Source organism: Tasmannia lanceolata, unplaced genomic scaffold (genome assembly GCF_043159265.1).
Source record: "Tasmannia lanceolata isolate RefF3 unplaced genomic scaffold, GAP_Taslan_0.1 ptg000012l, whole genome shotgun sequence".
Classification (NCBI taxonomy): Eukaryota; Viridiplantae; Streptophyta; class Magnoliopsida; order Canellales; family Winteraceae; genus Tasmannia; species Tasmannia lanceolata.
Genome location: NW_027518689.1, coordinates 37162238 through 37188897, shown reverse-complemented (window position 1 = coordinate 37188897; position 26660 = coordinate 37162238). Strand labels below are relative to the sequence as shown.

General features: G+C 37.1%; 1 protein-coding gene across 2 annotated transcripts in view; it reads right to left on the bottom strand.

Annotated features, from left to right (window-relative positions):
* LOC143888064 (Tetratricopeptide repeat (TPR)-like superfamily protein) overlaps positions 1-21942 on the bottom strand; it is a 42654-nt gene extending 20712 nt beyond the window's left edge. For both annotated transcript variants that reach the window (XR_013254472.1, XM_077392356.1), the window contains exons 1-5: positions 21488-21942; positions 11369-11494; positions 7549-7618; positions 5928-6041; positions 2996-3079 (exon numbers count right to left, since the gene is read on the bottom strand). Coding sequence is in view for 1 of the 2 variants with exons in the window: in XM_077392356.1 (XP_077248471.1) it covers positions 2996-3079; positions 5928-6041; positions 7549-7618; positions 11369-11494; positions 21488-21849 (756 nt within the window). In the remaining variant the exon portion in view is untranslated. The remainder of the gene's footprint in view (positions 1-2995; positions 3080-5927; positions 6042-7548; positions 7619-11368; positions 11495-21487) is intronic.
* Positions 21943-26660: the final 4718 nt, after the last annotated feature.

Sequence of the window (26660 nt, the reverse complement as noted above, 5' to 3'; positions counted from 1 at the left end):
TTCTAAGCATGCTCCCATTGAAAATCAGCCACAATGTTTGTAATGGTGATTCAATTGTGATATCACGTGAGGATTATGAGGAGTCTACAAAAAGTACCCAACAATCAGCTAATTGTCCTCCCTCATCCATGGCCACAGTGGCCAATTCAGATAATATTTCTACCTATTTGCAGTCAATCTTCTCCTTGGGTCACTAAATCAAGAGCATTTAGTCTCATGGCAGGTAAAAGTCCTCTAATTTTCTCATCATTTAATAAGTTTGCTCTAAATTCTCTTATTACTCTAGCGGTGGCACATTAGCTTCTGTGACAGGTTAGAATCTTTTATCCCACCAATCTTTTTCTATCTTATTTTGCATGTAACAAAGTTATCATTTAATTTGTTATCTCTGCGTAAGTTGACGAAGTTTCTATAGTTTTCGATAACATTTCCCCCTTCCACTTCTGTATTTTAGGATCTACGGAAAAAGATGACTATCTGGTGGACTCTACTGTTTGGACTGTAGTCGGATGGAAGCTTCTCTTCATTATTTTGTTTTACCTTACATTGGTATTATCAGCTCGTTCACCCGCCGCTTCATAGTTTGAAGTTGTTAATCCTAGTGTTGAATCTATTTCTACATTAGACTCTGAAGCTCACACAGTTCTTTTTTATTCTAGAGAATATAATAGGAAGAACAATCCCTTTTTTGTCGTTCATTCTGATGTTGGGCAGCATCAACTTCCAAACCAGCATTTGATTGTTGGATATTGTACTTTTGTCAGAGGGAATCTAGTAACATGGAGTAGCAAGCAGTAAATGGAGTTGCCTGTTGGGTATTGAATTTTTGTCAGATGGAATCAAAGTTACTTGGAGTAGCAAAAAGCAAAACGGAGTTGCAGGTTTTAGAGCAAAGGCATAGTATCATGTGATGGCTCACATTGCATGTGAGTTGTGCAGTTGAAGACTTTAAAGAAAAGATGAGCTGTGGAGTAGTAATCCTAATCCGGTATGCCATGAGATATAAAGATCAGCACATCAAAGAAACAGGTTGCTCAATAACATTGCTAGTAATCTAATATTCCATGAGAAAACCAAATATATAGAGGCAGGTGGTCATTTTGTTCGTGAAAAGTTACAAGGGAATCAAAGTTACTCGGAGCAGAAAGGAGAACGGAGTTGCACATTCTACTGGAAAGGCATAGTATCATGTGTTGGCTCACACTGCATGTGAGTTGGTGGGGTTCAAGACTTTAAAGAAGAGATGAGTGGTGTAGTAGTAATCCTAATCCAGTATTCCAAGAGGTATAAAGATCAGCATATCAAACAAATGTATTGCTCAATAACATTGCTATTAATCCAATGTTCCATGAGAAAACCAAATATGTTGAGTTAGATTGTCATTTTGTTCATGAAAAGTTACAAGCAAATCGATAACTCCAAAGATCAGCTGGTAGAAAACGAAATATATCAAGGTAGATCGTCATTTTGTTCGCAAAAAGTTACAAGTAAATTGATAACTCTAAAGATCAACTGGTAGACATTTTTTTACGAAGGCTCTTGGTCGCATTTAGACATAAAGAGAGAGTTATGGGAGTCGTAGGGCTAGACTTCCGACCACATGAATTCCATATTTCTTTCCTTCTTTTATATTCAACATCTTGGGATGTCTTCTCCAAGAGATATTCTCCTCTTCATACTTCAACACATCCCAATAGAATGGCATCCGTGAACCACAGAATCCTCCTCATTAACTTCCACCAATGTACTTTTTTCCAGTTAATGCTTTGACCCAAGACAGCTGCAAAACAATGCAAAATAACCTCATGATGAATGGTAATAAAAAACCTCAGAAAACAGTAGAGTGTCATTCGCAAACTGAAGGTGCAGGGTCAGGAAATCTATTCTCAGAAAACAGTAGTGTCATTCGCAAACTGAAGGTGCAGGGTCAGGAAATCTATTCTATCAACCTTGAAACCTTCAATTATACCCAAACACATAGACCAATAGTACACTGCCAATCAAAGAAGAAAACAGCAGTTGAAATTCTGCATTAAGATAGAACGGTAACCAAAAGCATCACAAGGTGTCATTGATGGAATGGTAACCAAAAGCATCACAAGGTGTCATTGGAAAACTGAAGGTGCAGAGTCTGGAAATCTATTCTATCAACCTTGAAACCTTTAATTATAACCAAATAGCTAGACCAATACTACCCACCAATAAAAGAAGAAAACAGCAGTCGAACTTCTGCAATAAATTTTGGATGGTAACAATTAACTGATACTGTTACTTCTGCTACTAGAACAACAGGATATCATATGAATGTAAGATATTTGTGTATGGTACATCTAAAGATCCCAGGGACTTCTGAAGTCAAGAAACCTTTGAATTGAAACACTTTGGCGACGATGCTGATTGACCACGACATCCTAGAACAGCTTGGTGGCAAGTGAATAAGTGGGAAAAAACACCAGAAACAAAGAAACACTGCTTGGATGAATATTGTGGTCCAGATCAACCATGATTTCCATAGAATAGAAACAAATTTGCTACAAGCCTGTTTCAAGATAAAGTGAAAACAGATAATACAGGAGATGGCCCATGTACCACAGCTGGTTACGCTACATTGGCCTTGCAGATATTCGAGTAGCAGCTATATTTTAGCAGTAAGAATGCAAAAAACCTAAACTGGGAGATATAAATGACTGAGCAACACCATATTTGCAGTTTTATAACAAAAAGAATAGGGTAAAGCTTGAGAATAAAACCAGAGAAAGAGAAAATCACCAAAGAGCAAAGAATGAGCAGGGAAAATGTGAGCTATGTAATATCACAAAACAAAGTCGTTCTTATTGAAAGAATTGTGCAGAGGAACATAAAAAAGAACCATAAATTCCAATTTAGCATGATCAGCGTACCAGTGCTACAAGTATCACGGCACCAAAATCACCTAAATAGCTATGTAATACAATGTTAGATGTCTTAAAGTATACAGCAAACATCAAGACCGGACCTGTTTCCATAGTTCTTCTGCCTCCTTAGTACGACCACGCATTTTTGCCCGATCAGAGATAGCGATAGCCCAATTGTAAAACGCCTAGGATAAAATCATAAAAACTCATTAAGGTGTACAAACAAGATATATTCATTAAGATCATTCAGAAGAAAATTTGAGAAAAGACACTCTTGTAACAAAGATATATGATAAGATGCATGTAAGTAGATCAATGTCCAGTGATGACATTATTAGGGAAGTGATATATCCGCCCTTTTTTTTTTACTTGGGACAGACAGAAGCAGTGTATCTATGCAGAGGGGCTGATGTAATTCATGTGGGAAGGATTCAATGGGCCTGATTGCCACGTACACTGGAGCTGGCCGTCCCATGTAAAGAAAAGGGGCGAATTTATCATTTCCCCATTATCGATATAGATCACATTCAGGTTTAAAAGTATACATTTTCCCGACAAACAATGTAAGTACATCTATAAAAAGGTGTGCAATACTTAGAATAAAATCACACAAGAAGAACAACACCATACCGATGCAAGTAAATGAGAATGATAAATATAAAGATCATAACAATGCAAAAAATTAAGGCAAAAAATCCAAAAAAAGGGAGTTCATAACAGACTTCCTTTGCATAAAGTATTTGTGATTCCCTTGTAGTAATAGAAACGCCTGTTGTGCAGATGTCTGGTATTCTGGCATTATACATGACCCTCACGAACTAGTGTGCGCGAAGCACACATGAACCAAGCAAGTATGAAGGAGGCTTCAAATGTTCCCTTCATAGAGAAAGCTTGTAATCGCAAAAGAGTTACACCTCAATTCCATAACCTTATTATATAGAGCGTTGTGATGTACACCAGAGAGGTAAGGGAGATTGTCAAAAATGGAATTAGATAAATTAATTTATGTTTAATTGCACATGCAGGATTTTATGGTGATATATGTGGTCTAAGTGACTGGTTAGAGATAGGACATTAATGAAAAGTCCTAATACTATTATTAGTGTATGTGATTTGAACAGAAATGAAATAAATTGTTCCTTCCACTCTACACAATGAATCCATAACCAATCCTCCTAACTCCTCCCTCCCTCTCCCTATTCTCCTAATCAATTGCCATTTCTAGGCGTTCCATCTTACAGTCTAGGATTTAAGGGGTTTACTAATAAGATATCCCCAATGACATGCTGAATCTTTTCACTTCATATCACATAATGACAACCATAACTCAACCTTCTCATGAACATGCTGACTTTGAGAGACGTGTTCAATAAGGTATTTTACATTAAAGTTGTATACTGGAGATATATCACTAGATGAATTCCTAATATTACAGTTATAAGCATGCATTAAATGTGGAACAACCTATTATGATCTCTTATACTACTTAAGATTAATAAAAACATAAATTTTTATCATATCAATAATAAAATTATATATAATAAAAGTGGAGAACAAAGAAGGATGCTCTGGCGGATAACCAAACCGGGCCTCTTATAAAATATTCTAAATACTACATAAATTTAGGAAACTGGTATTTACAGCCCGTTCAAATAGATATGCCTTCTCTTTATTATAAATTCTTCTATTGGTTTTCATGATTCTCAAGGATAGTAGCCAATAAAATAAGGTTAAAACAAAGAAGGGGTGTTTCCAATGTTTTGAAAATTGGAATTGAATCGTAAATTGTAATCGGGGTTGAATCGTATCGGATTGTAAATCGTAAGATTCATTCAAAAATATTAAAAAATATGTATAATAAAAAATTATAAAAAAAATTAAAGAATAAAAAGAGCCAATTATTCATTTTTCATCCAAATTATTCGGATTGTAAATCTAATTCTCATCCAAACCCATGCATCTTGGTTAATAATATTTAAAAAAAGACACAAGATCATATCAATTCTCAAAGTCTCAAACATCAAATGACAAATATCAATCATAAAAGACGGGATCGATGTTGTCCTTATTATGGTAGTAGTCTCCACATCGACTCCCACCTCGATGTGAGTAATGCCCTCAACAAATGCCTTGTGCTCGATTGGTTCGATTCGTTCGAAGTCCTACTCCTCCTCTGTCTTCCTCCTTCTAATGAGAGGGATTTCAAAGGCTTCTTGTAATGTAGAAAGGAAATGAGGTCTTTTGAAAGAAAGACATATTTTCTTTTATACAAAACTTAATTTGGATATATCGCATAAATCGTATGAATCGTACGATTTACGATCGAATCGTAAGATTCAATAAAAAATCGTAAGATTCATACAAATTAAGATTCAATCATGGGATTCAAATCGTTTTGCCTAAGAATCGTAAATCTAACCGTAAATCGTAAGATTTTCAAAACAATGGATGTTTCTATAAATAACAAATTGGCGTAAATATCCAGCTCCCAAAATTTAAAATTGTACAAATTTTATTATAGTATAAGTCTGTCAATCCATAAAATAGAACAAATTAAAACAAGCTGCACCGAATTGAAGGCAAAAGCAAAACCTCGTCACAAATTGACGAAGGCCATGACCTTGTCAAGTCAAACTAAGCAAGTCAGACTTGAACGGTCCAAATTTTAGACCATGGTCTACAACCAAAGGGAGATAAAACTAAGCAAGATTGTTATAGTAGTCTTACCAGCATCATCCAATAGATAGAGCCCAAATAGAGAAATCTGAGAATATCCCACTTTTACAAAGAAGACAGACAAAATAAAACTTTAGTGACACAAAGTGGCAATGCATGGTAAGGATGTCATGGACTCTATACTTACAAAAGATAATTTAAAATATGATAATGCTTATAAAAATTTGAAACTTTAATCAGCGAGTGAAGCAAGGGCAGATAACCTGGTCAATAACAATCTCACAAGGTTTTCAACATGCCATTGACTACAAAGAAAACGTGTTGCTCTAAGATTACTACATGAATATGAAATCATACATCATGAAGAGTAGGGCAAAGGCGGGTAGCCTCATCATATTTTTTACAAGCCTCTTCCAGCAAAGCATCTTTTGAAGGTGAACTAGAGTCTGGACCAACATTATCTGCACTTTCCTGCATACGGAATTAATATCATATGGATGAAATAACTGTAATAACTGTATATAGATGCATTTTAAAGTTTATAGAATGTACTTAGAATCTCATATTGCTACAATATCCTTGCTTCATAAATAAGTAGAAAGAAAAACACAAGAAGATACATATTTAATGGGGAAAATAGTTAACTTCAAACATGCCCTCCAAACTTTAGTTTCAACTTTCAAGCATGAGATACAATTATAAACCATGCATAGGAAAGGAACAAAATAATGTGCAAAGGATGTAAATATCCTGTAGAGAGAGAAGTAAATAAATAGTGTGAAGACCTACAACACGAAAGTCAGCGAAGCTCAAGGAACCTAACCAGTACATGTGGAAAGTAGGACATTTTGTAACTCATGTTGTACAAGTCGTAGAGGGGTAGAATAGTCATTTTACGTTCTTTATAATTGTAATTACGTATGAACCAAACAGGAAATTGTGTAATCATATTACATTTCACTTATTATTATTATTATTATTACTATTATTATTACTACTACTATTATTATTATATATGAATGGAGAGACAAGATGTGGGACTCAACTCCAACTCATCCACTAAGACGTGAAGTTCGTTTCTCTTTTCCTCTTGTCCCTTCGTCTCTTCTCCTTTTCATCTCTTCTATAACTTGACATGGTATCAGAGCCTTAGTGCATAAGTTTCAAAGAAATTGAATGTTGATTTGTGCAGGGAAGGTTCATCCATCCATCCATCTTCACATGGAAGAAAAGGTTCACCCATCAGCCGTGGGGTTTAGACCTGGTATGTTTTCCTTTCAATCTGTGATCTAAGTCCAGAGCTACCCGCTGTGATTTTTTCTCCAATATCTGATTGTTGTGGGACTTGAGGGATTTCCTATCTCTCTTCATGAGATAGTTTTTTGAGGAAGCCTTAAGTCCTTGCATGGAAATCCTTTTTGCATGAGAGAACAGCCACCTAAGATGAATTAAATGAATAGGACAAAATCTGCTGAAAAGTGAGCCTGTGTGGCTGTTCTCACATGCAAAAGTCAGACGCGAAATGGCTTTCGGGGAAATTGCCTAGCAAACCCCTTTAATTAATCTACAGAGTCAGTCTTAAATTCTTAATAGGACTAAGGAAAGGTCTGTTTAGTGAATTTCAAGAGTTAAAATTAGATTACAATGAAGGGCTACGATTAAGGTTCTAGTGTTTTTTGAAGTCATGTCACTAGTTGTTTTGAGGCAATTTTTAAGTATTCTCTTGATACTTTTTTTTATGAAATTGAAGCTTTAGGAATTTGGCTGATCTTCATTTCCATGTTATTTGATTTTTCTCATGCTTGATTTCATTCAAGGTCCCATAATCATTGTGTCGGCAATTTCCATATCACCCATTAAAAAATTGATATCTATCATATTGAAGGGTATTGAATTAATGATTCGTAGTACCTACCAAAGGAAAAAGAAACATGCAAGTTCCATGGAAGGAGGATAACAGAAACAATTAAAGTCAAACCTGAAGAACCAATGCCCAATTGTAAAGTGCATCATGGTCTTCGGAGTTTCTCTCTATTGCACTAGCATACCTACAGGAAACAACAAAAGGATGTACATAGATATATGAGAAACAAGCTTGAAGGATAAACTGACATGTCTCACTGACATTCATTTTAATCAGACTTAATACAGTTGAAGCTCTTAAAAACATGGTGGAAAAAAACACTCAAAGTAGACATGACATAGAAATAAACTTCCATGGTACAGCCACAGTTTGCATAGGTCAATAAATGAAAAAATAAAATAAAAAGTTATGGTTGCAAAAAAATAAAATGTTGATCAATAGAATGGTAAAAGGGAACACTGTAGATTTCAAAGCACAATCCTGATTCTTTTTTGTGAATGATAAGGGAAAACAAAACAAAAAGGTTGACCTCTATCTCTTTTTTCTTTTTTTTTTGGAATGGTTTGAGCCTCTAGCTCATTAAGGCTTTGTTCTTCAACCATGAGGTACGAAATTCAATCCCAGCTTACCTATCAAAAAAAAGTGAGCAAAAAACAACAGCACAACTCCAAGTCGAGCTGCTCTCAAAAACCAAAGAAAGTTGATTTGATGCAAAGTATACTTGTCTTATTTCCATGACTTGAAAGTTAAAAGTGTTTGGGTGGTAACAAATACAGAAAGGTAGTTGCTAGTTTCGCCCATTTGGTTCAGTCCCGGAACGATTAATTCATGAGGTGCTGCCTAGTGAATCCAATTACCATTGTTTGGCTCACTGACAGTTTGTTCAGTCCATGCCATCAGTTCTGTATGTTCAGGAATGCAATTCGGTAAGTCATGAATTTAATTCTTTATGTTCATAAATATGATTCATCCAATTCATGAGTTAGATTTTTAATATTATATGTTCTTCACTGAACTATTTTCTGAATAACGAAGAATAAAACCACTTAGTCTGGAATCAGTTAGGAAGTTGAAGGCTGCAATATATACCACGACTTCTGTTTGGAATATGACAAATCAATTAGCAAACCAATGAACCAATTAGGGAATTTGTAGGAAACAGACCAGAGAATTTGGCAAACCAACCGACAAATCTCAGAAAATTCAAGCATAGAGAATTAGTGAGTTCTTTTTTCCAGTTCAGACCAAATAAAAAATTTCTTCAGACTAAACCAATGTTACCAGAAACGTTTAGGCAAAGTGGGAAACGCATTTTCACGGAAACGGAAACGATTCGTGTCTTAAAATTTGGGGAAACATCCCGGAAACGTCTCAGAAACGTCACGGAAACGTCCCGGAGCTGTTTCTACTAGAAAAATATAAAAAATCATACATTATTGCAGTAGTTTCTGTAAGAAAAAAAGGCAAACACACCTGAAAATCAGTCTAGGGCATATTCTTCCTCTCATTTTTCTTCTTGCAGGATCACGTTGGATCATCCCTTTCTCCTTCAAATAAATCTGAAAATCAGCAAAAGCCCTTCCTTCTTCTTCCCATGAAACAGAAAATCAAGGAAAACCCTTCCTCTTTCCAAAGTAGTGGCCGCCTTATCCTCTTCCCAAAACACACGCTTATAAAAGCAAGCTCTCGATTTGATTTTTAGGCTACGGGTTTCTTTAAGAAGGCTAGGGAATTTACCAAAAAACCCATGCAGGTTATAAAAATAAATGATATACTTTTATCATATTTTAAGGGAAATAATATATTCGGCCCTTTTTTTGTTGGGACAGCCCCCTCAAGCATAAAAGAGAAGTCATAAATATACTATAGGGGGCTGTCCGAAGTTTAAAGAGGGGCGGGTATCATATTTTAAGGGAATAATATATTTGGCCCTTTTTTATTGGGACAGCCTCCTGAAGTGTAAAAGGGAAGTCATAAATATATTAGAGGGGGCTGTCCCAAGTGAAAAAACAGGTGTGGATATATCACTCCCCTATTTTAATGAATATTCAAAACCCATACAACTTTTTGAAAGGCACCATCCATGGCCATTGGCCATAAAGGCACTATTCATTACCGTTTCACGTTTCCCATTTAATTTTTTTCATGCGTTTCACGTTTCGTTTCCCGTACCCGTTTCCCGACCTGGTAACTATGGACTAAACCACAAATGAGTTTGCCTGAAGCAATTTCAATCAGATAATTAAGCACCTATGATAAAAATACTCGAGTACACAATACATATATTAAACCAAGCCTCAAAATAATAAACAACTAAATTATTAGGATGAAAGCATATTATCAACCAAATTTAGCGAAAACACATTTTACTACTTAAGACATCTACCATAGGCATGAAAGTGGCTCTTGATAGGCCTAATTAATATCAAATTTAATGCAAAACATCAATAAACTCACTATTCATCGTACCAAATGCAGAACTATAAATATTACGAGTATAAATCAAGTTTGAAAATTTTCAAACCTCTCATCTCCTAAGGGCTTCCGTAAACCGGATCATATAGTTAATTGAATGATACTCAACTGACACCCTTTCACATTTTGGGACACATTCAATTGTTTTATTGAAATACTTTACGCATAATGTAGAAGCAGTAAAATCTCTCACCGCATCAACAGGTGCTTCTCACATTTCCGGGTGCCAAAACTTATAGATGTTTTTTCCACAGGTACAACTATTGGTTAGCTAATAGCAACAAATTATAAATTGGACAGACGATCAAATGCTAAAGAACTCCAAACCACTTTTGACAAAGGGTAGACAAGGTTATTCTTGCAGATTTCTCTCAACCATAAACTTCCAACGGATTACAATCAGGCACTAGCCTCCTGAGAGGGGCACCATAGGCTCTTTGCTATAAAGGTGTCAACGCCTGGTTAAATGTTACCAACTTTTGCAGCAATAACCATGTATATGTGAACCCATGTGACAGTTTCCCCACGGGTGAGCTCGCATGAACTTAAAAGTCAATCTGATAAAATGTCATCCTCCTGCCTATCTTTGTAGATACACTACCTAGGGATGTGCAACTTCCATATATTAGAGCTTTCAAATAGTCCCTATACACCCAGTTTATATGAGAAAACTTGAACCAACCTCCTATCTCAGCAACTGACATTCATTCTGCACTAAGTAAATTCTGGTTGTTCAATTAATTCAACAAAAGAAAATCGCCATCTTTAAAACGCGCTAAAATAAGCATCTCCTAAGACTTCAACTCAACTCAAGACAACAACATTCACCCTTACCTCCAACATGGCCCTTGCTCAAATACCAGACAAGATCTTTTGGTGAAATCCAAATAAAAAAGTTGTGGTTATCAAGTATTTTCACCCTAAGTGCATGAAGCAGAAGCAGAAGCAGAAGCAGATTTGGAAGCATCCTTCCGAAAGAGCAAAGAAAATTCTACAAGAGATTCAATCAAAATTCAAAAAACTCAAATGAGAATTTTTGCTACATCATGAGAATTGCATAGCAAGTAACTACACCCTACCTTGTGTATGAGGACAAGAGAATTACAATCAAGCTAATCCAAGGATTTTCACAAGCAAGTTCAAAAGCACAGTACATGGGCAAAACAATGCACAAGCAAGTTCGCAAGCACAGTACAATGGCAAGAATGATGTAATGTTCTTAAACACTTACAAGTTGGATTCATAAAAGAAATTTCAAGAGGTCAACTTACAATTCTACATGCACAGTAGGATTCACAAACAAATTTAGTAATTCATTCTTGCAGACAACACAAAGTACGAACTGTAGGTAATGGTAGTAACACATAAACAATACCTAATTTCACAAGTTCATAGCAAAGGTGACCCACTAGAACTCCAAAAGAAAAAGAATAGAAACCCTAAAAATACGGTTAAGTACCTTTTAGCAGCAAAAGCAAGAATCCGTTGGCGTGAACGACCCTCCTCATCCATGCCTGTGACACTGTTGATCAAGTCCATGGCAGCATCATTGTGGCTTATATATAGTTGTTGTGAGCTTTCTTGACTGAAGTAAAATTATAAAATAAAAAAATAGATGTTAGGTTTTCATGGAAGAGAACATAAGTAAGAATGTTCAATCCCTTATTTAGACAGTGTAGGGATAACAAACACCTACCCTTGACACCACACAACCCTTATGATCCGTAAAACACAAAACATAGTAGCCCAACATAGTACAACATGCAATACAAAATTAAATTTTTATGGAAGAGAACAGAAGTAAGAATGTTCAATCCCTTATTTAGAAGATGAAGTTTAACAAACACCTCCCCTTGAAACTAAACATCCCTTATCAATCTGTAGAACACAAAACATATTAGCCCAAAATAGTACAACATGCATTACAAAAGAAAACAGCATCGCATGAAGAAGCAACAAAGCCTAATGGTCCATTTGGTTGCATCGAAAATTGGGAAAAATCTAAGTAAAAGGGCATGTTCTCCTTTTCCAGACATTGTTTGGTTGCAATTTACTATTTACATGACAGTCCTTATTGACTGTAAATTTTCTAAACGCAGGCCCTTTTTTACTGTTTGACTTTCCTCTCATATGTTGGGTGGGGGGGTGAGGAAAGTAAAGAAATGAGAATCTAATTCCCTTTCCTTCTACTTCTATTTTAAGTGCATCCAAACGGACCCTGAGAGAAAACAGCAACTACACCCAGTGAGTGCTGGCCTAGTTCTTTCCATTTCTGGTACAAGAATTAAATGCAACAAAGAAATCATCCTAGGACAGATTAAGGGTACTGAGGAAAGAATAAGGAAAAAGGCCAACAATTTCAGATTACAGATATGGCTCCTTTTTTTGAATGGCTCCTTTTACAGAAATGGCTCCTTTGATTGACAAGACATCTCACGGACACATTTATGGAAACAAAATGGCAATGAAATTGGAAAACCAAATCGAGCTCACATCTAGAGCATAAAATTGATGATTCTTACATGATTCATAATCCATGGCATTCTCCTCAGCAAACCTTTTTTAATGGCAACAAATCTATTAAAAAAAACAGGGAACCCCCAAGACCGAGATATGAAAGAAAAAAAAAACAAAGGCGAAGCGCCAAAAACAAGAAAGCTAGGACAACGATGGATCAATGTAATACCTAGTAAAAATAACAATTATTATGCATAAAAACTATTCACATGTTACTATTCCTCTCATTTTTTCCTATAAATAGAACAGCCAGGAAGAGAAAAGGAAGAAAGAGAAAGAAAAGGAAAAGGAGAAGAGGGATTGATCTTCAAACCCTAATCTTGTTTCGAGTTAATCATCATCCTCCACTCACCTAGAAATTTGCAGACTCTCTCACAAAGTCAGCTTTGAATTCAAGGTAGGTGACGGTGCCCTAAACTTGTACTCTTAAGCAATGATTGATTCATATGCATGCAATGAAAATTCTTAGTATAAATAGAATTGTTCATGCTAATGATCTAGTTAAGATGATTGTTTGTTATTAATATGCATCTCGCTCTCCTGTTTTGTTATATTAGTAGAATGCAAATATTAAAAAATGATGCTATGTCAGTAGCTTACAAAAGATGAATGTTATGATTCCTTGTTAAATGAAAAAGAAAAATGTGGGAAGCAAGAAAATTGCTAAAAATATCTCTAAGATATTGAAAAAAGAAAGATATGGATGATATGCCTGAAGAACGGGTAAGAAACAAAGGCATTGGGAAAATAATTTGTTGGATTGGGCGGAGGTATGAGTCGTCCAGGAATAATGAAATTCCAAGCCGACCTTGGGTTTTAGCGCACCCTCTTGGCGGTAAATGCATCCTCTTAGACCATAATGTCAAGAGGCGGAGTGGCTATTAAGTACGTCATAAAATGTCCTTCATGCCCACTACCTGTAGACAAGGATAGTGGAACGTATTGGAGGCAAGGCAACAAGCTATGAGGAGCTGGATTGTCTTGGGGAGTCGTCTCATGCATTAAATTAATAATAAACATAAACCTCTTAAGTGTAAAATGTTGTATGTTTTATGAGATCAGTAGATTCACATTCAATGGATATTATGGCGTGTCTTTTATTAGTATTTCATGTTTCATGTTCACCATTGAATTGATTTGTATGCTTTTAAATTCAAGAGTTGTTTAATTGTATTTGTTTAGGTACCAAATGAGTCTACATAGTTCTTTGAACTAACACCAAAAATCCCCCACAGGTTTTGCTACAATTGATGACATTGGATGGCAAATGCTAATGAGGAAATCGAGAAAAAAAAGGGGTGTGCAAGAGCGAGGATAGAGTAATTGGTGTAGCCATGTGGCCTTGACGGAATATCCTGTCTTGATATGTCTCTCTTTTTATGTTTGATGTCAGTATAACTATTTAATTTTGATGTTTCTAGTTTATAAGTTCAAAGAGGAGAAAATAGTAGTAGTTGTTACCATGGTTTTAAATTTCGGTGGAGACCGACACCGAAATCACATAAACCCGAAATGGTATTTTATTTCGTCCGAAATTTCGAAATTTCGGTCGAAGTTTCATTTTTTCAGGCCATTTTTTCATCTCTGGCGGCTTGCTCCATTTTTCCCGGCCCGTTTTCTAGAAACGAAGAGAGAGTTGTAATTTCTCACGTAACGTAAGTCCACCTTACGTTACCCATCTCCACGTGACCTAAGTCTTGAGGTGTCACCATCAAAATAAAAGAGAGTTGTAATTTCTCATAAAGAACCCATCTCCACATGACTAAGTCTTGAGGTGTCACTATCAAAATAAAAGAGAGAGTTGTAATTCTCATAAAGAGAGGAGTGTTGTACACGTAGCTGTTGAGGTGTGACAGATGTCACAATCAAGTTATAAAAGAAGAAAGTGGGTTGTAATCTGAAAACTTTGTAATATTTTACGGAAATTTCGGTAATTTCGGTCAAAATTTTGTATAGACTAAAATAGTGTTTTCTTTGTTTCGCCGGATTTCGGCCAAAATATCGAAATTTTGGTCGAAATTTCGATTTCGGTGGGGTCCGAAACAGGTACCGAAACCGAAATTTAAAACCTTAGTTGTTACATCTAATGAGTTTTAGCTTGTTTCTTCTGGGTAGCGATCCGGGTTTCAAAAAAAAAAATTGTGTCCAAAAATCCAGGTCGTTACAGTTGGTATCAAAGCTGTATCTCCTTTAGTAGGGTGTGTTGGTCCCACACCGGAAGCGGAGAGAAAAAGTTCTTGGGCTAGAACCAGACAATATCAGAGCCACCAGATTTAGTCTGTGAGGAACCTGCTTGCACGATGATTGGGTATGTCTTGGGAAAGGGGTTATATAGATGAAACATAGACAATAGATCGAGCTTGAAATATATCTAATCCTCTGTGTGTTTGTCTTACAGTTGCAGAATGTAGCCATTGCTTGTTGTTACGATTAGGGTAGAACCATTTTCTCCTGCGAGTATGGAGAGAGGAATTTCGGGGATGAAATTCTTTTAAGGAGGGTAGAATGTAATACCCGGTAAAAATAACAGTTATTATGCATAAAAACTATTCACATGTTACTATTCCTCTCATTTTTTCCTATAAATAGAGCAGCCAGGAAGAGAAAAGGAATAAAGAGAAAGAAAAGGAAAAGGAGAAGAGGGATTGATCTTCAAACCCTAATCTTGTTTCGAGTTAATCATCATCCTCCACTCACTTAGAAATTTGCAGACTCTCTCACAAAGTCAGCTTTGAATTCAAGGTAGGTGACGGTGCCCTAAAATTGTACTCTTAAGCAATGATTGATTTATATGCATGCAATGAAAATTCTTAGTAGAAATAGAATTGTTCATGCTAATGATCTAGTTAAGATGATTGTTTCTTATTAATATGCATCTCGCTCTCGTGTTTTGTTATATTAGTAGCATGCAAATATTGAAAAATGATGTTATGTCAGTAGCTTACAAAAGATGAATGTTATGATTCCTTGTTAAATGAAAAAGGAAAATGTGGGAAGCAAGAAAATTGCTAAAAATATCTCTAAGGTATTGAAAAAAAAAGATATGGATGATATGCCTGAAGAACAGGTAAGAAACAAAGGCATTGGAAAAATAATTTAGTGGATTGGGCGGAAGTGTGAGTCGTCCAGGAATAATGAAATTCCAAGCCGGCCTTGGGTTTTAGCGCACCCCCTTGGCGGTAAATGCATCCTCTTAGACCATGATGTCAAGAGGCGGAGTGGTTATTAAGCACGTCGTAAAAAGTCCTTCATGCCACTACCTGTAGACAAGGATAGTGGAACGTATTGGAGGCAAGGCAACAAGCTATGAGGAGCTGGATTGTCTTGGGGAGTCGTCTCATGCATTAAATTAATAATAAACATAAACCTCTTAAGTGTAAAATGTTGTATGTTTTATGAGATCAGTAGATTCACATTCAATGGATATTATGGCGTGTTCTTTTTTTCTTTTTTTTAAAGGTAACGAATTTTATTTGAAATCAGGAGACAAGATGTCCCACAAGTTGAAACAGTACAGAGTGCATGGGCACCAAATGGCCCCAAAATCATACTGAATTACATCGCATTCTCATCCGCAGAAGGGTATACTACCCTTGGCTCCGTTAAGAAAACTCCCGCCTTAGCCAAAGCATCTGCGTTTGAGTTTGCAGATCGGTGCTTGTGGTTAAGCAGCGGTTTTAAAACCCGAATCAAATCTCTGATATCGTCTATAATCTGATATAGACGCCATGGACCGCCACATCTCCCTTGTGCCCATGCGATGACATTGCTACTATCGCCCTCGATCATCAGCGGCCCAAGATTGTTCATTGCAAACCACTTTAATCCAAATAGGAGGCCCTTCCCTTCAGCTTCATTTGCGTCGCAAATCCCCGCCGAACTCGCATACGTCATTATGGTTCTACCATCCGGGTCTCTGATTATCCCGCCAAAGCCCGCCAATCTCGGATTGTCTAACGAACTACCGTCGAAATTAAGCTTTACCCATCCGCAGGAGGGAGGGGACCACATAGGTTTGATACAAGAATTACTTTTTTTTTCCGACATCACCTGATTCCAGTTTCTAAGGATGATGCTAACCGGATAGGGAAGTCCACCCTTAGCCTTTATCTAAGCAATCAGTGAAAGTTTTACTTCTAACGCGATATGATAGAATCCCCTACTTTTGTTTAGGAAGATTCGGTTGTTCCTCTCCCTCCATAAGTGCCACAATACAGCTATAGGGATTGCCTTCCATAAAGATTGACCCAGACAACCATTAAGACTACCACGCCAATTCAGCACTATATCGCATATGCTTCCTTGGACCACCCAACAGCATCCGAACGATCTCATGATGGCCATCCACAATCTATAAGCATACGGGCACCAAATAAATAGATGATCGATGCATTCCTCCGCCTTATTGCATAAGACGCACCTACTCGCCATCTGGATTCCCCTTCTTTTCAATCTTTCACAAGTGTTAATACAACCAGATACCACGGTCCACGCAAATGCAGCAACTCTAGGAGGGACCGTTGTGAGCCATACATGTGCCTTCTTAGATTGATTGTCACTGCCTTCGTTCATCGTTTTAAAAAAGGAGCGAACCGAGAATACCCCATCAGCATCAGGGATCCATATCCACACGTCCTCGCGGAAAGGAGATAAGTAACATTTTGACAAGGTGCTCAGTAAACTTTCGAAATGGACGATTTTATCATCTTTTAAATTCCGACGCATTTTGATATCCCAGAATATTTTAGAGGAGCCAGTATCACGCACCACATAATCAGCAATTGCCGCATTTGGATTAACGGCCAATTGGAACAAATTCGGATATTCCTCCAATAGAAGACGTGTTCTTTTATTAGTATTTCATGTTTCATGTACCATTGAATTGATTTGTATGCTTTTAAATTCAAGAGTTGTTTAATTGTATTTGTTTAGGTACCGAATAAGTCTACATAGTTCTTTGAACTAACACCAAAAATCCCCCACAGGTTTTCCTACAATTGATGACATTGGATGGCAAATGCTAATGAGGAAATCGAGAAAAAAAAGGGGTGTGCAAGAGCGAGGATAGAGTAATTGGTGTAGCCATGTGGCCTTGACGAAATATCCTGTCTTGATCAGTGTTTAAAAACTCGTCGACTCGGCTTGGAACTCGGCCGAGTCTACGCGGAATAGCAATGGCCGCGTTCAAGAGTCACAGACTCGGCGAGTCCAAGCCGAGTCTGGCTGAGTTTGGCAAATCCATCGCTGTGAAAAAGAAGGGTTTCCTTCTGGTTCGTTTCCAAAACTTAGTTGTTTGTTTTTTGTCAGAGGTAAGAGGAAGACAATGCCTTATATCTCAACCATTCGATCATTAGATCATCTTACATTCACAACACGTGTTGTGTAGATATGAAATAGCAAAACCCTAAAACTTTGGGTGGGATTTGAAATTTTTAAATGCTGTAAAGGGCAGATAATATATTCAGTATTTTTTTTACATGGGACAGCACTCTGTTGTGTAAAAGTGTAATCATAAATATACAAGAAGGGGTTGTCCCAAGTAAAAACAAGGTGCAAATATGTCACATCATAATGCCTTCTCCTGTAAGCTAAATGTTCTCTGACTTGCTTTATAGGCCTAACATGTGTAGGAAGAATACAACCGGCATACTTTGTCCCATCCTCTCTCTCTCTCTCTCTCACCTGCCATCATTAGCCTCCATTAAATATTGGGAAGTGATATATTCACCCCCTTTTCTTTTCTAGGCCAGCCCTCTCTAAGAGCATTTATGAATGGTGCTTGGTCCCATCCTCTCTCTCTCTCTCTCTCTCTCTCTCTCTCTCTCTCTCTCTCTCTCTCTCATCTTTTAACCTCCGTTAAATATTATTGGGAAGTGATATATTGACCCCATTTTCTTTCCTGGGCCAGCCCCCTCTAGAGTATTCATGGCTATCCTTTTACACTACAAGGGGGTGGACAAAAGAAGGAAACGGGCCAAGTATAACATTTCCCAGTGATAATAACTCATTTGGTCTTTTATTAATCAACAAATGTCAAAAAGTTATTACATACTTACAGTTCCAAAAAACCTCTCCCAAGACAATTAAAAAAGAAAAGGAAAGCTTATCAAAACGGTCCATTAATTTGATAGACTTATCTTTGGGTCTCCTAACACTTGGAAATAACCCCAATCATACAATCATAATACCCAATAATGTGTAATATTTTGTGGATCAATGTTTAACATTGCCTATTTATTTTTTCACCGTTCATGAAAAAAATAGAGAAGTGATCTATCCACCCCCGTTTCTACCTTGGGCTAAACCCCTCTAGTGCATTTATGATTACTCTTTTACACTAAAAGGGGGTGGCCTGGGGAAGAAAAATGGGTGAATGTATCATTTCCCTAAATGTATTACTTTTTTGCAGAGATATATGATTTATATCACTAAAGATTTAGTTTAAGATGATAATTATAAATGTTGTTTCTTTAATACTTGTTTTTATTATTTCTATATTTTTTATTTATCTTTTATAAAAATTACGAGTCATCTGACTTGGTTCTTGGCCCCGTTCGCGCCGAGTCGACAAGGATTTTTTTCGGCCGCATTCCGCGTCATATCCGCTTTTGTAAACACTGGTCTTGATATGTCTCTCTTTTTATGTTTGATGTCAGTAGAACTATTTAATTTTGATGTTTCTAGTTTATAAGTTCAAAGGGGAGAAAATAGTAGTAGTTGTTACATCCAATGAGGTTTAGCTTGTTTCTTCTTGTTTCTTCTTGGTAGCGATCAGGGTTTAAAAAAAAAAAAAAAATTGTGTCCAAAAATCCTAGTCGTTACAATCAATGAGGGATAGTATCGAACAACTCCATATGGCCCCTTTCAACTCCTGCTCGAGTTGAGAATACTGTTGGCTTGGTTAATTTTCTTGTCAATTTATCAAGTATCCATAAGCATGATTAGAAACAGGAAGCAAAAGGGGAAATAAAGTACAAAGATCTACTTAAAAAGGGTAAAACCATACTGCTGCAACATTTTAATAAAAAGTTTCACGTATATGCAGTACGGGTAAAAGAATAACAAAAGATCCTAGGCTAACAAAGAGATGGACATGCTAGCTAAGGAATGGCTGTCGAGACCATCATTGCTTATGAGAACCCAGTTTCCAATCTATTAGCATGCTACATATTGGAAATAGTTTGGTTTTTTTTATTAAGAAATCTCATAATTGATGATTGTGACCTGGTGGTCACGGGTTCGAGTCACGGAAACAGCCTCTCTGCAAAGCAGGGATAAGGCTACGTACATCTAGCCCTCTCCAGACCCCGCAATGGCGGGAACCTCGTGCACTGGGCCACCCTTTTATAATTGATGGTGATCGTAATAATAATAAAACAACAACAAATAAAAAAACGCAATTAAGCAGAGGTAAGAATTCCCAAAAGATAAAATCATGGTCGGGGGCAGAAAATGAATCGATAGTCAAAGACGAGGCCCCACTTCTATTTTCCATGAAAAGATCTCCATCAAATTTCAAAAGGAAGAAAAACGCTCAATGTCTGATAAATGGTAGATAAAACCCTATATACCACTAAAGAGCCTGTTAACACCTACACAACCAAAGGATCTTATTCCCTAAGTCCTTGGATAAATTCTAAGAAGCCCAATTCCTAAGTTTAACTGGCAAATCCTAATCAGACATCAGGATTGGTTCTCAAAATAGGCCACTTTCACTCATGTTTTGTAACTTAGTTGCACGCAAATGTGAATGAATTTTAAAAGTTCAAACCTTGAAATTTGTATAAAAAACAAGCTAGTATCTTAGTGGCTTCAAGGGATCCGTTAAATCTTGATAAGCAGAAGGTCTAACCTTGGTGAGTTCCGGGCAACTGATTAAGGTTGCTGTTGGCAATTCCATATAAGAGTTTGAGTGTAGGTCTGGAAAACATAAAGTAGCAATCGTGCAAAAGTTGGCGAGTCACGAAAAGGTTGTGTAGTAATACATCAACGACTCCAATGTCTGGCGAGATGAGATTTCCTAAGAACTTAATACATGTAGCAATTGTGCAAAAGTTGGCGAGTCACGAAAAGGTTGTGTAGTAATACATCAACGACTCCAATGTCTGGCGAGATGAGATTTCCTAAGAACTTAATACATGCATAACACAAATCTTGGAACTTTACAGACATAATATATATATATATATATATATATATATATATATAGAGAGAGAGAGAGAGAGAGAGAGAAAACTGTTGGTGAGCTTAAGCGCACCATTTTTTTGGTGCGCTTAAGTTGTTATAACGCCTCCCATTGGTGCGCTTAAGCGGGACCCAGCGGGACCCAAACATTTAAACGAATAGGAGGCGTTATAACAACTTAAGCGCACCAAAAAAATGGTGAGCTTATATATATATATATATATATAGGATGGGTTTTTTTGAAGATTGGATTCATAGAATGGTGTCAAAATCACTCTATGACTTATGGATTTTACAGTAACTTATGTCAGACAAGAATGATTCAACATATATTCATGTTGCTCTTATGTTAATCACCAATATATAAAATGCTTACCAGTTTTTTGGTTAGGAGCTCGGGTTAGCTTCCAACATTGGTTTTAACTAAGAGTTGAGTAAGTAGAGTAATATCTGTGTTGACGATTTAGTTGGCCTATGGTTCATACTTCATACCAGGGATGAGGCCTTAACAAGAAGTCTAGTGAAAACACAGAAGTCTTTACTGAGGAAAAGTTGGACATGCACCGGCAAGAGAGTGACTTGAGAGTTTATAGTTTATACTGTATGGTTATCCTCTGATTGAATAAAACAATGAGGGAAACTTATGCCCTAATTTTGCATATATGGTTATACGATAGATCATAGGTGCTTCTGGTAGTTCCTATGAACTGATATCGGTATTTCCTTATGATCGGTATCTGATCAAACAATACTTTCCAACAATTAATAAAACCATCCATAGATCCATTTCAAGATATTCAGTTTTGAATGTTTGCAAGAATAAGAAAATGGATATGCGGAAAAATCTAACATAATTAAACAGATTTCATAGACCGACCTGTGAGATGAGCTCGCATCTCGTCTTTCACTTTCAGAATTAGCCGTACTCCTCCGGAATTCTCCGTCGAAACCCTCTTTTCCTTCTAAAGATCCCGATTTCTGCCTTGTGACCTCCTTTTCTTCCTTCAATTCATTCAACAACTCCCTCATCGTAAAAGTTCTGCTTCCTTGCCCGTTCTGGAGCTCAGATCTCTCGATTTCATTGGCTGCAGAGGGAATCTCCACGTCGCTCGATCTGATCTCATTATCTTCAACTTCAAGCTCCGGATCTGCGCTTACAGGCGCTTCTGGTTTGCCTCCGTTAGGAAATTCCGAGCTCTCCTCTTTCTTTAGCTCTGATTCCTCACCGTTTTCAGACATTTTCAGAAACTAGGGTTTCACGGAGAGAGAGAAGAAGACGAAGATCGGAGTGGAGGAGCAGAACGTTTCGAGATGGGAAACTTCGACCTCGAATGAGTTTTGTTTAGGTTAGGAAGAGTCACTATATGCCACGTGGGCCATTGTCAGGGTTCCGAGTTGAAGTAGAACTGTAGAAGGAAAGTAAAATCATGTCAATTTCCGAGGAAAGGAAACGTAGAAGCAAAGGAGAGTACAATGAAAAGTGCATTGCAACCAAACAATTACTGGGAAAGAGAAAATGACGTCATCCTTAACCTAAAAATTAACTGATGAGCGCCTAAACCTCAATTTATAGGCTGGTCTGAAAGCAAGCTTTATTCAAAAACAAAACAGTAAAGGAAGGTTAATAATCACATGAGATACTAGGGCCGTATTCTTTGCTATTTTTACTTTCAGCTGAGGTTAATTTTCAAGAGTTTGGCTAGACCTACAAGTCTACAACACATGCATTTTCAAGAGACCCACCACAACACTAAAGCAGCGCATAGGCACAATTTACCCTGCATCATCATCAACTCTGGAGAGTGACCTGTACTTGTACTCTCTTAATTACAGGAACTAACTTCTCACCACCGTTTCCCACTTGGAAACCAGCACTACTTCTAGTTTTTGTGGGAAGGTAATAATAGGAACGGTTCCGTTCAAGTTTTTGGAAAACCAAAATATAAAAGTTCTTTCTCTCAATGACCCATGCAGGCTGCAATAGAGAAGGGTTGGGGTATGTCGGCTACCTCAAGTGGTGAGGGAAAAAGACAGAGAGAGATTGGGAGTTCTCTTGGGCTTTTTCTCGAGTTATCTCTTGTGTGTACAATCTTGGTTGAAAAGCAAGGAAAGGGTCGCGGGTTTGTGGGTTTTGATTTGATCCATTGTGATCCTTTGTATGCTGTTTTTCTTATACCGGATGATTGTGTTATCGCCCATTGATGTAGTAGGCCTTTGTGCCAAACAACGTAAATCTCGTTGTTCATCTTGTGGATTGTTTTCTTATTTTATTTTTCCGTTAATTTGTGCACGAACGGGGTCGGATTTGCCTGGCGGATTTACTCAACACATTTGTTTCAAGGAATCTCTAATTTTCAGCACGACCAGAGCTTGAAAAGTCACGTGAGATTATGAACAAAATCGACTGTGTTGTGATCCGGGCAAGGTCGGATCAACCTGGCATTGATATCACGTAAATAAATGAATTATTAGTAATTAATCTTGATTAATTACAATCAACCCCAATTCATGCTTATATAAAACTTTTAGAGGATAAACACAAGAAGATAAAGATATACATAAGTAGAAAGCTAATCCTAATATATCATAGTTGCCTAATCTAATTTAACTACCTCCCTTTTTGTACCTATCTCAACAGTGAGATCTCACATACTCTATCAATTTAATATTTTGCTAGTGACACAATTCACAAAAGCGAAAGGTGAGATTTCATTACATCCACTCTTGAAAAATGTCACCAATCCCTTAATAATTATGAACAAAATGCCAAACCACCGGTATGTTCTATCTGCTTTTTTTTTAATTTTAAAAGATACTATTTATGTCTTGACAAATGAGAAATTTGTTCATAATGTCCAGTAAATTTACTGTTATCGTTTGATGGTTGTCTATTCTGTTTTAAAAAATTGCCTATTTTATATACAGATATTTCCAATTGAATCATATTATTGACAGACACTTTTAAGAAAGTTCGAGAGTTACGATCATTGTTGGGCCCACGCCCATGCATGGCATAAGCTTGATTAAAGTACGAAAGATTAAATAGCGCCTTCTCCAACAGCTTAAGCATTTGGAATAACTGGTTGTTTCACATGGTATCAAAGCCAAAGGTCCTTAGTTCAAACCTCATTGATAGCAACAATCCACCTGCAATGGCCAATCCCAAAAGAGGAACAACATGTGCCATGTGTAGGCCAACTCTGGTCGTTTCACACTACATAGAGGAGTTGGGACCCAGGACTCGTTAACAAACCCAAAATGAACCATTCTTGAACCAGCCCAAGTCAGTCCGATTCAATGGGGTGCAACATCAGTCTATTACAATATAGCGCACCCACTACAGCTTAGTGGGCACGAAATCCGAACTTTCTGCTTGATGGGCCTTGCTTTGGGTATCTAATGGCTAAAAAATCAATCTAATGAAGCAAGCACAACATCAAAGCGAGGTCCAAGAAGTGGACGATTGAGATCAATAATTTGATTTTCTCTTCTGTTTCATTAGAAAAATCTTGTTTGAATGGAAACTATATAATAACCTAAAAGTATGTTCATGTCAAGTCCAATACTGTCTCATTCGTGGACAAATTTGACCGACGTGATATATTTCGCTTTAAGAGTACAGGGAGACAAAGAGCCTTACACAATGCATGCTCCTTACTTTCTTGACTAGGCGACTAGCCCCTCCAAGCACCCCAAGACGAATACAGTATAAGGATAGGCAAATGGGAACAATGCCCACCCATACGTATTTCTGCTGGTGGTCCACTCTGACTCAGCTTGGCTTCGCCTGGCCCCACCTGTCTCGTTTTCTTACCTGGCAATAGCTTCGTTCACATCCCCAAGATGATGTTCGGGCCCACCAACTGGACTGCCTTAACGAACTTTTCACCTCAACTTGGCGGGGCCCATTTAGGCTGCCTAATCTATAACTAATTTACTACTTGTAACTCCTCTTAGTATGATTTGGGGAGAGGTACAGAGTACTTGATAATGATACGGAAACCGAATTAGGAACCTTAGTATATGAGAAATTATATGATGAATGTGACAGACACGTAAAGGTGGTGCGATGGAAGTACCACCCTTGATATTTGATCCAACATTAGATTGTTAAAATGTGACATTGCTTATTAATAAATTAAGCACAACTAAATGATAACCCATGGGGCCTATTCTGTTATTTTTGTTTAGTAATTCATAGGTTCACATATTCTTTTTCTATTTTTCACATTTTTTGAAATTTCTTCTCAACTAATTAATTTTTAAGTATTCTCTAGAACAAGTTCTGCATTATTTCAAGTTTCTCTTTGGATAGTGAATTAAGTTTCTTTAGCCTAATTATTGGCATATATATATATATATATATATATATATATATATATATATATATATTGAAATGGTGAGGATCTATTTTTTTTAAAGATTTTTTAATATCTAATTTTAGCGTTAGAGGATGAACAAATTTAAAGTATCTTTGATGTTATAGCGATACACATAGATTTTGTCGTATTGAGGCGATACGAAATGATAAAAGCGAATTTAAAACAGCAAGGGCCCGTTTGGATGCGGAGAAGATTTTGATTTGGATTTCTCACATCTGCAGCCCATTTTGCGTTGTGATTTGGATCCAAATCAAATCCTTGGATTTTCAAATCAGCTACTGACAGTAAAAAAATCAGATTTCCAAATATGTTGTGGAAAGAAGCAATTGGAAATTCACAGATCTGGCAATTTACTTCACCCTCTTTGCTCCTCAACCTCTCCCCTCTAGTAGGAAGTATCCGTTCTCTCTCTGTCTCCCTCAATATGAGCCGGTAGATCTAATCATTTTGTATTCAAAACTCAATTCCAAATCCAAATACATACTATGAGAGTATGAGGTATCCAAACAGGCCCTAAGTGTCTCTCTCCTTAAATTTATTCTTGTTAGCTGATCCTAGCCGTTGGATCAGTGCTTACACGTCTGAAACAAAAAAAAGGCATTGTCTTATTCTTCCAATAATCTAATTGCAAACCACTGATTTGATTGTTAGCATCATTTGGTTTCAGTCTAATAAGTTTACTTAACTACTTGTTTTTTATAGTTTTATGCTGTATAATTTCTTCAAAAATGCTAAAAAAACAATGGCTTGTTCCTAACATGGCCCCGCTTGTGCTACTATCCGTTGCTCTGACAGGTGACCATAATCAGGCCAAATGTCATTAGAGAACCTTCACCGTACGATCCTAGGATATTGATCCATCAAGCCTAGGATTTAACAAAGTCAAATGATATATTTGCCCCTTTTTCTTCCCCTGGACACCCCTAATAGTGTAAAAGTGTAATCATAAATGAACAGGAGGGGGCTGGCCAGAGGCAGAAAAGGGAACGAACATATCACTTTCTTTCTCAAATCAAAGTTAAGCCATTGATTTCTGTAGTTCTTTATCTTATGCACGGGGTGTCTTTTCGTGGTGGAACATAAATCACACTGGTCGCCTCATAATGTTCTACAAGATCAACAGTCTTGATTGCACATCCATGTCCTTGTGTGGCCCTGGAATTGATCGTCATCATTAATCTGGATGGTATGGTCGACCTAATTTTCCCTATTTAACCATTTTCTTTTCTCTGTTCAAAGGATGTTGTTCTTCAACACAGACCATTTCTGCACTTTTCTTATATTTCCAACTCCCAAGGGGATTTTTTTGTGAATTGCGACCAATTCTTGGAACAAAGCGAGTTGCCCCAAGTGATTCTATCCGCCTCTTTCGGATGACAAGTGCTTAAGAACACGGCCTTTTCTCTTGTGTTTGTGAATTTGACTTTTTTTTTTTAAATGGTAATATTATAAATGACGGAAAAACAGGAGACCGAGATGGAACTCCCATATTTACAATAGAATACAGGAAGACATAAGAACCAAAAGATACAATCAATGGCACACCACTCTTCAAGGAAGAAGATGGTCAAATCACATAATAGGACCACTAGATACAACGCGCTTGGCAAGCACATCCACATTATCATTTGCCGATCTTCTGACATGATGATAGCCGATAGCAGACCC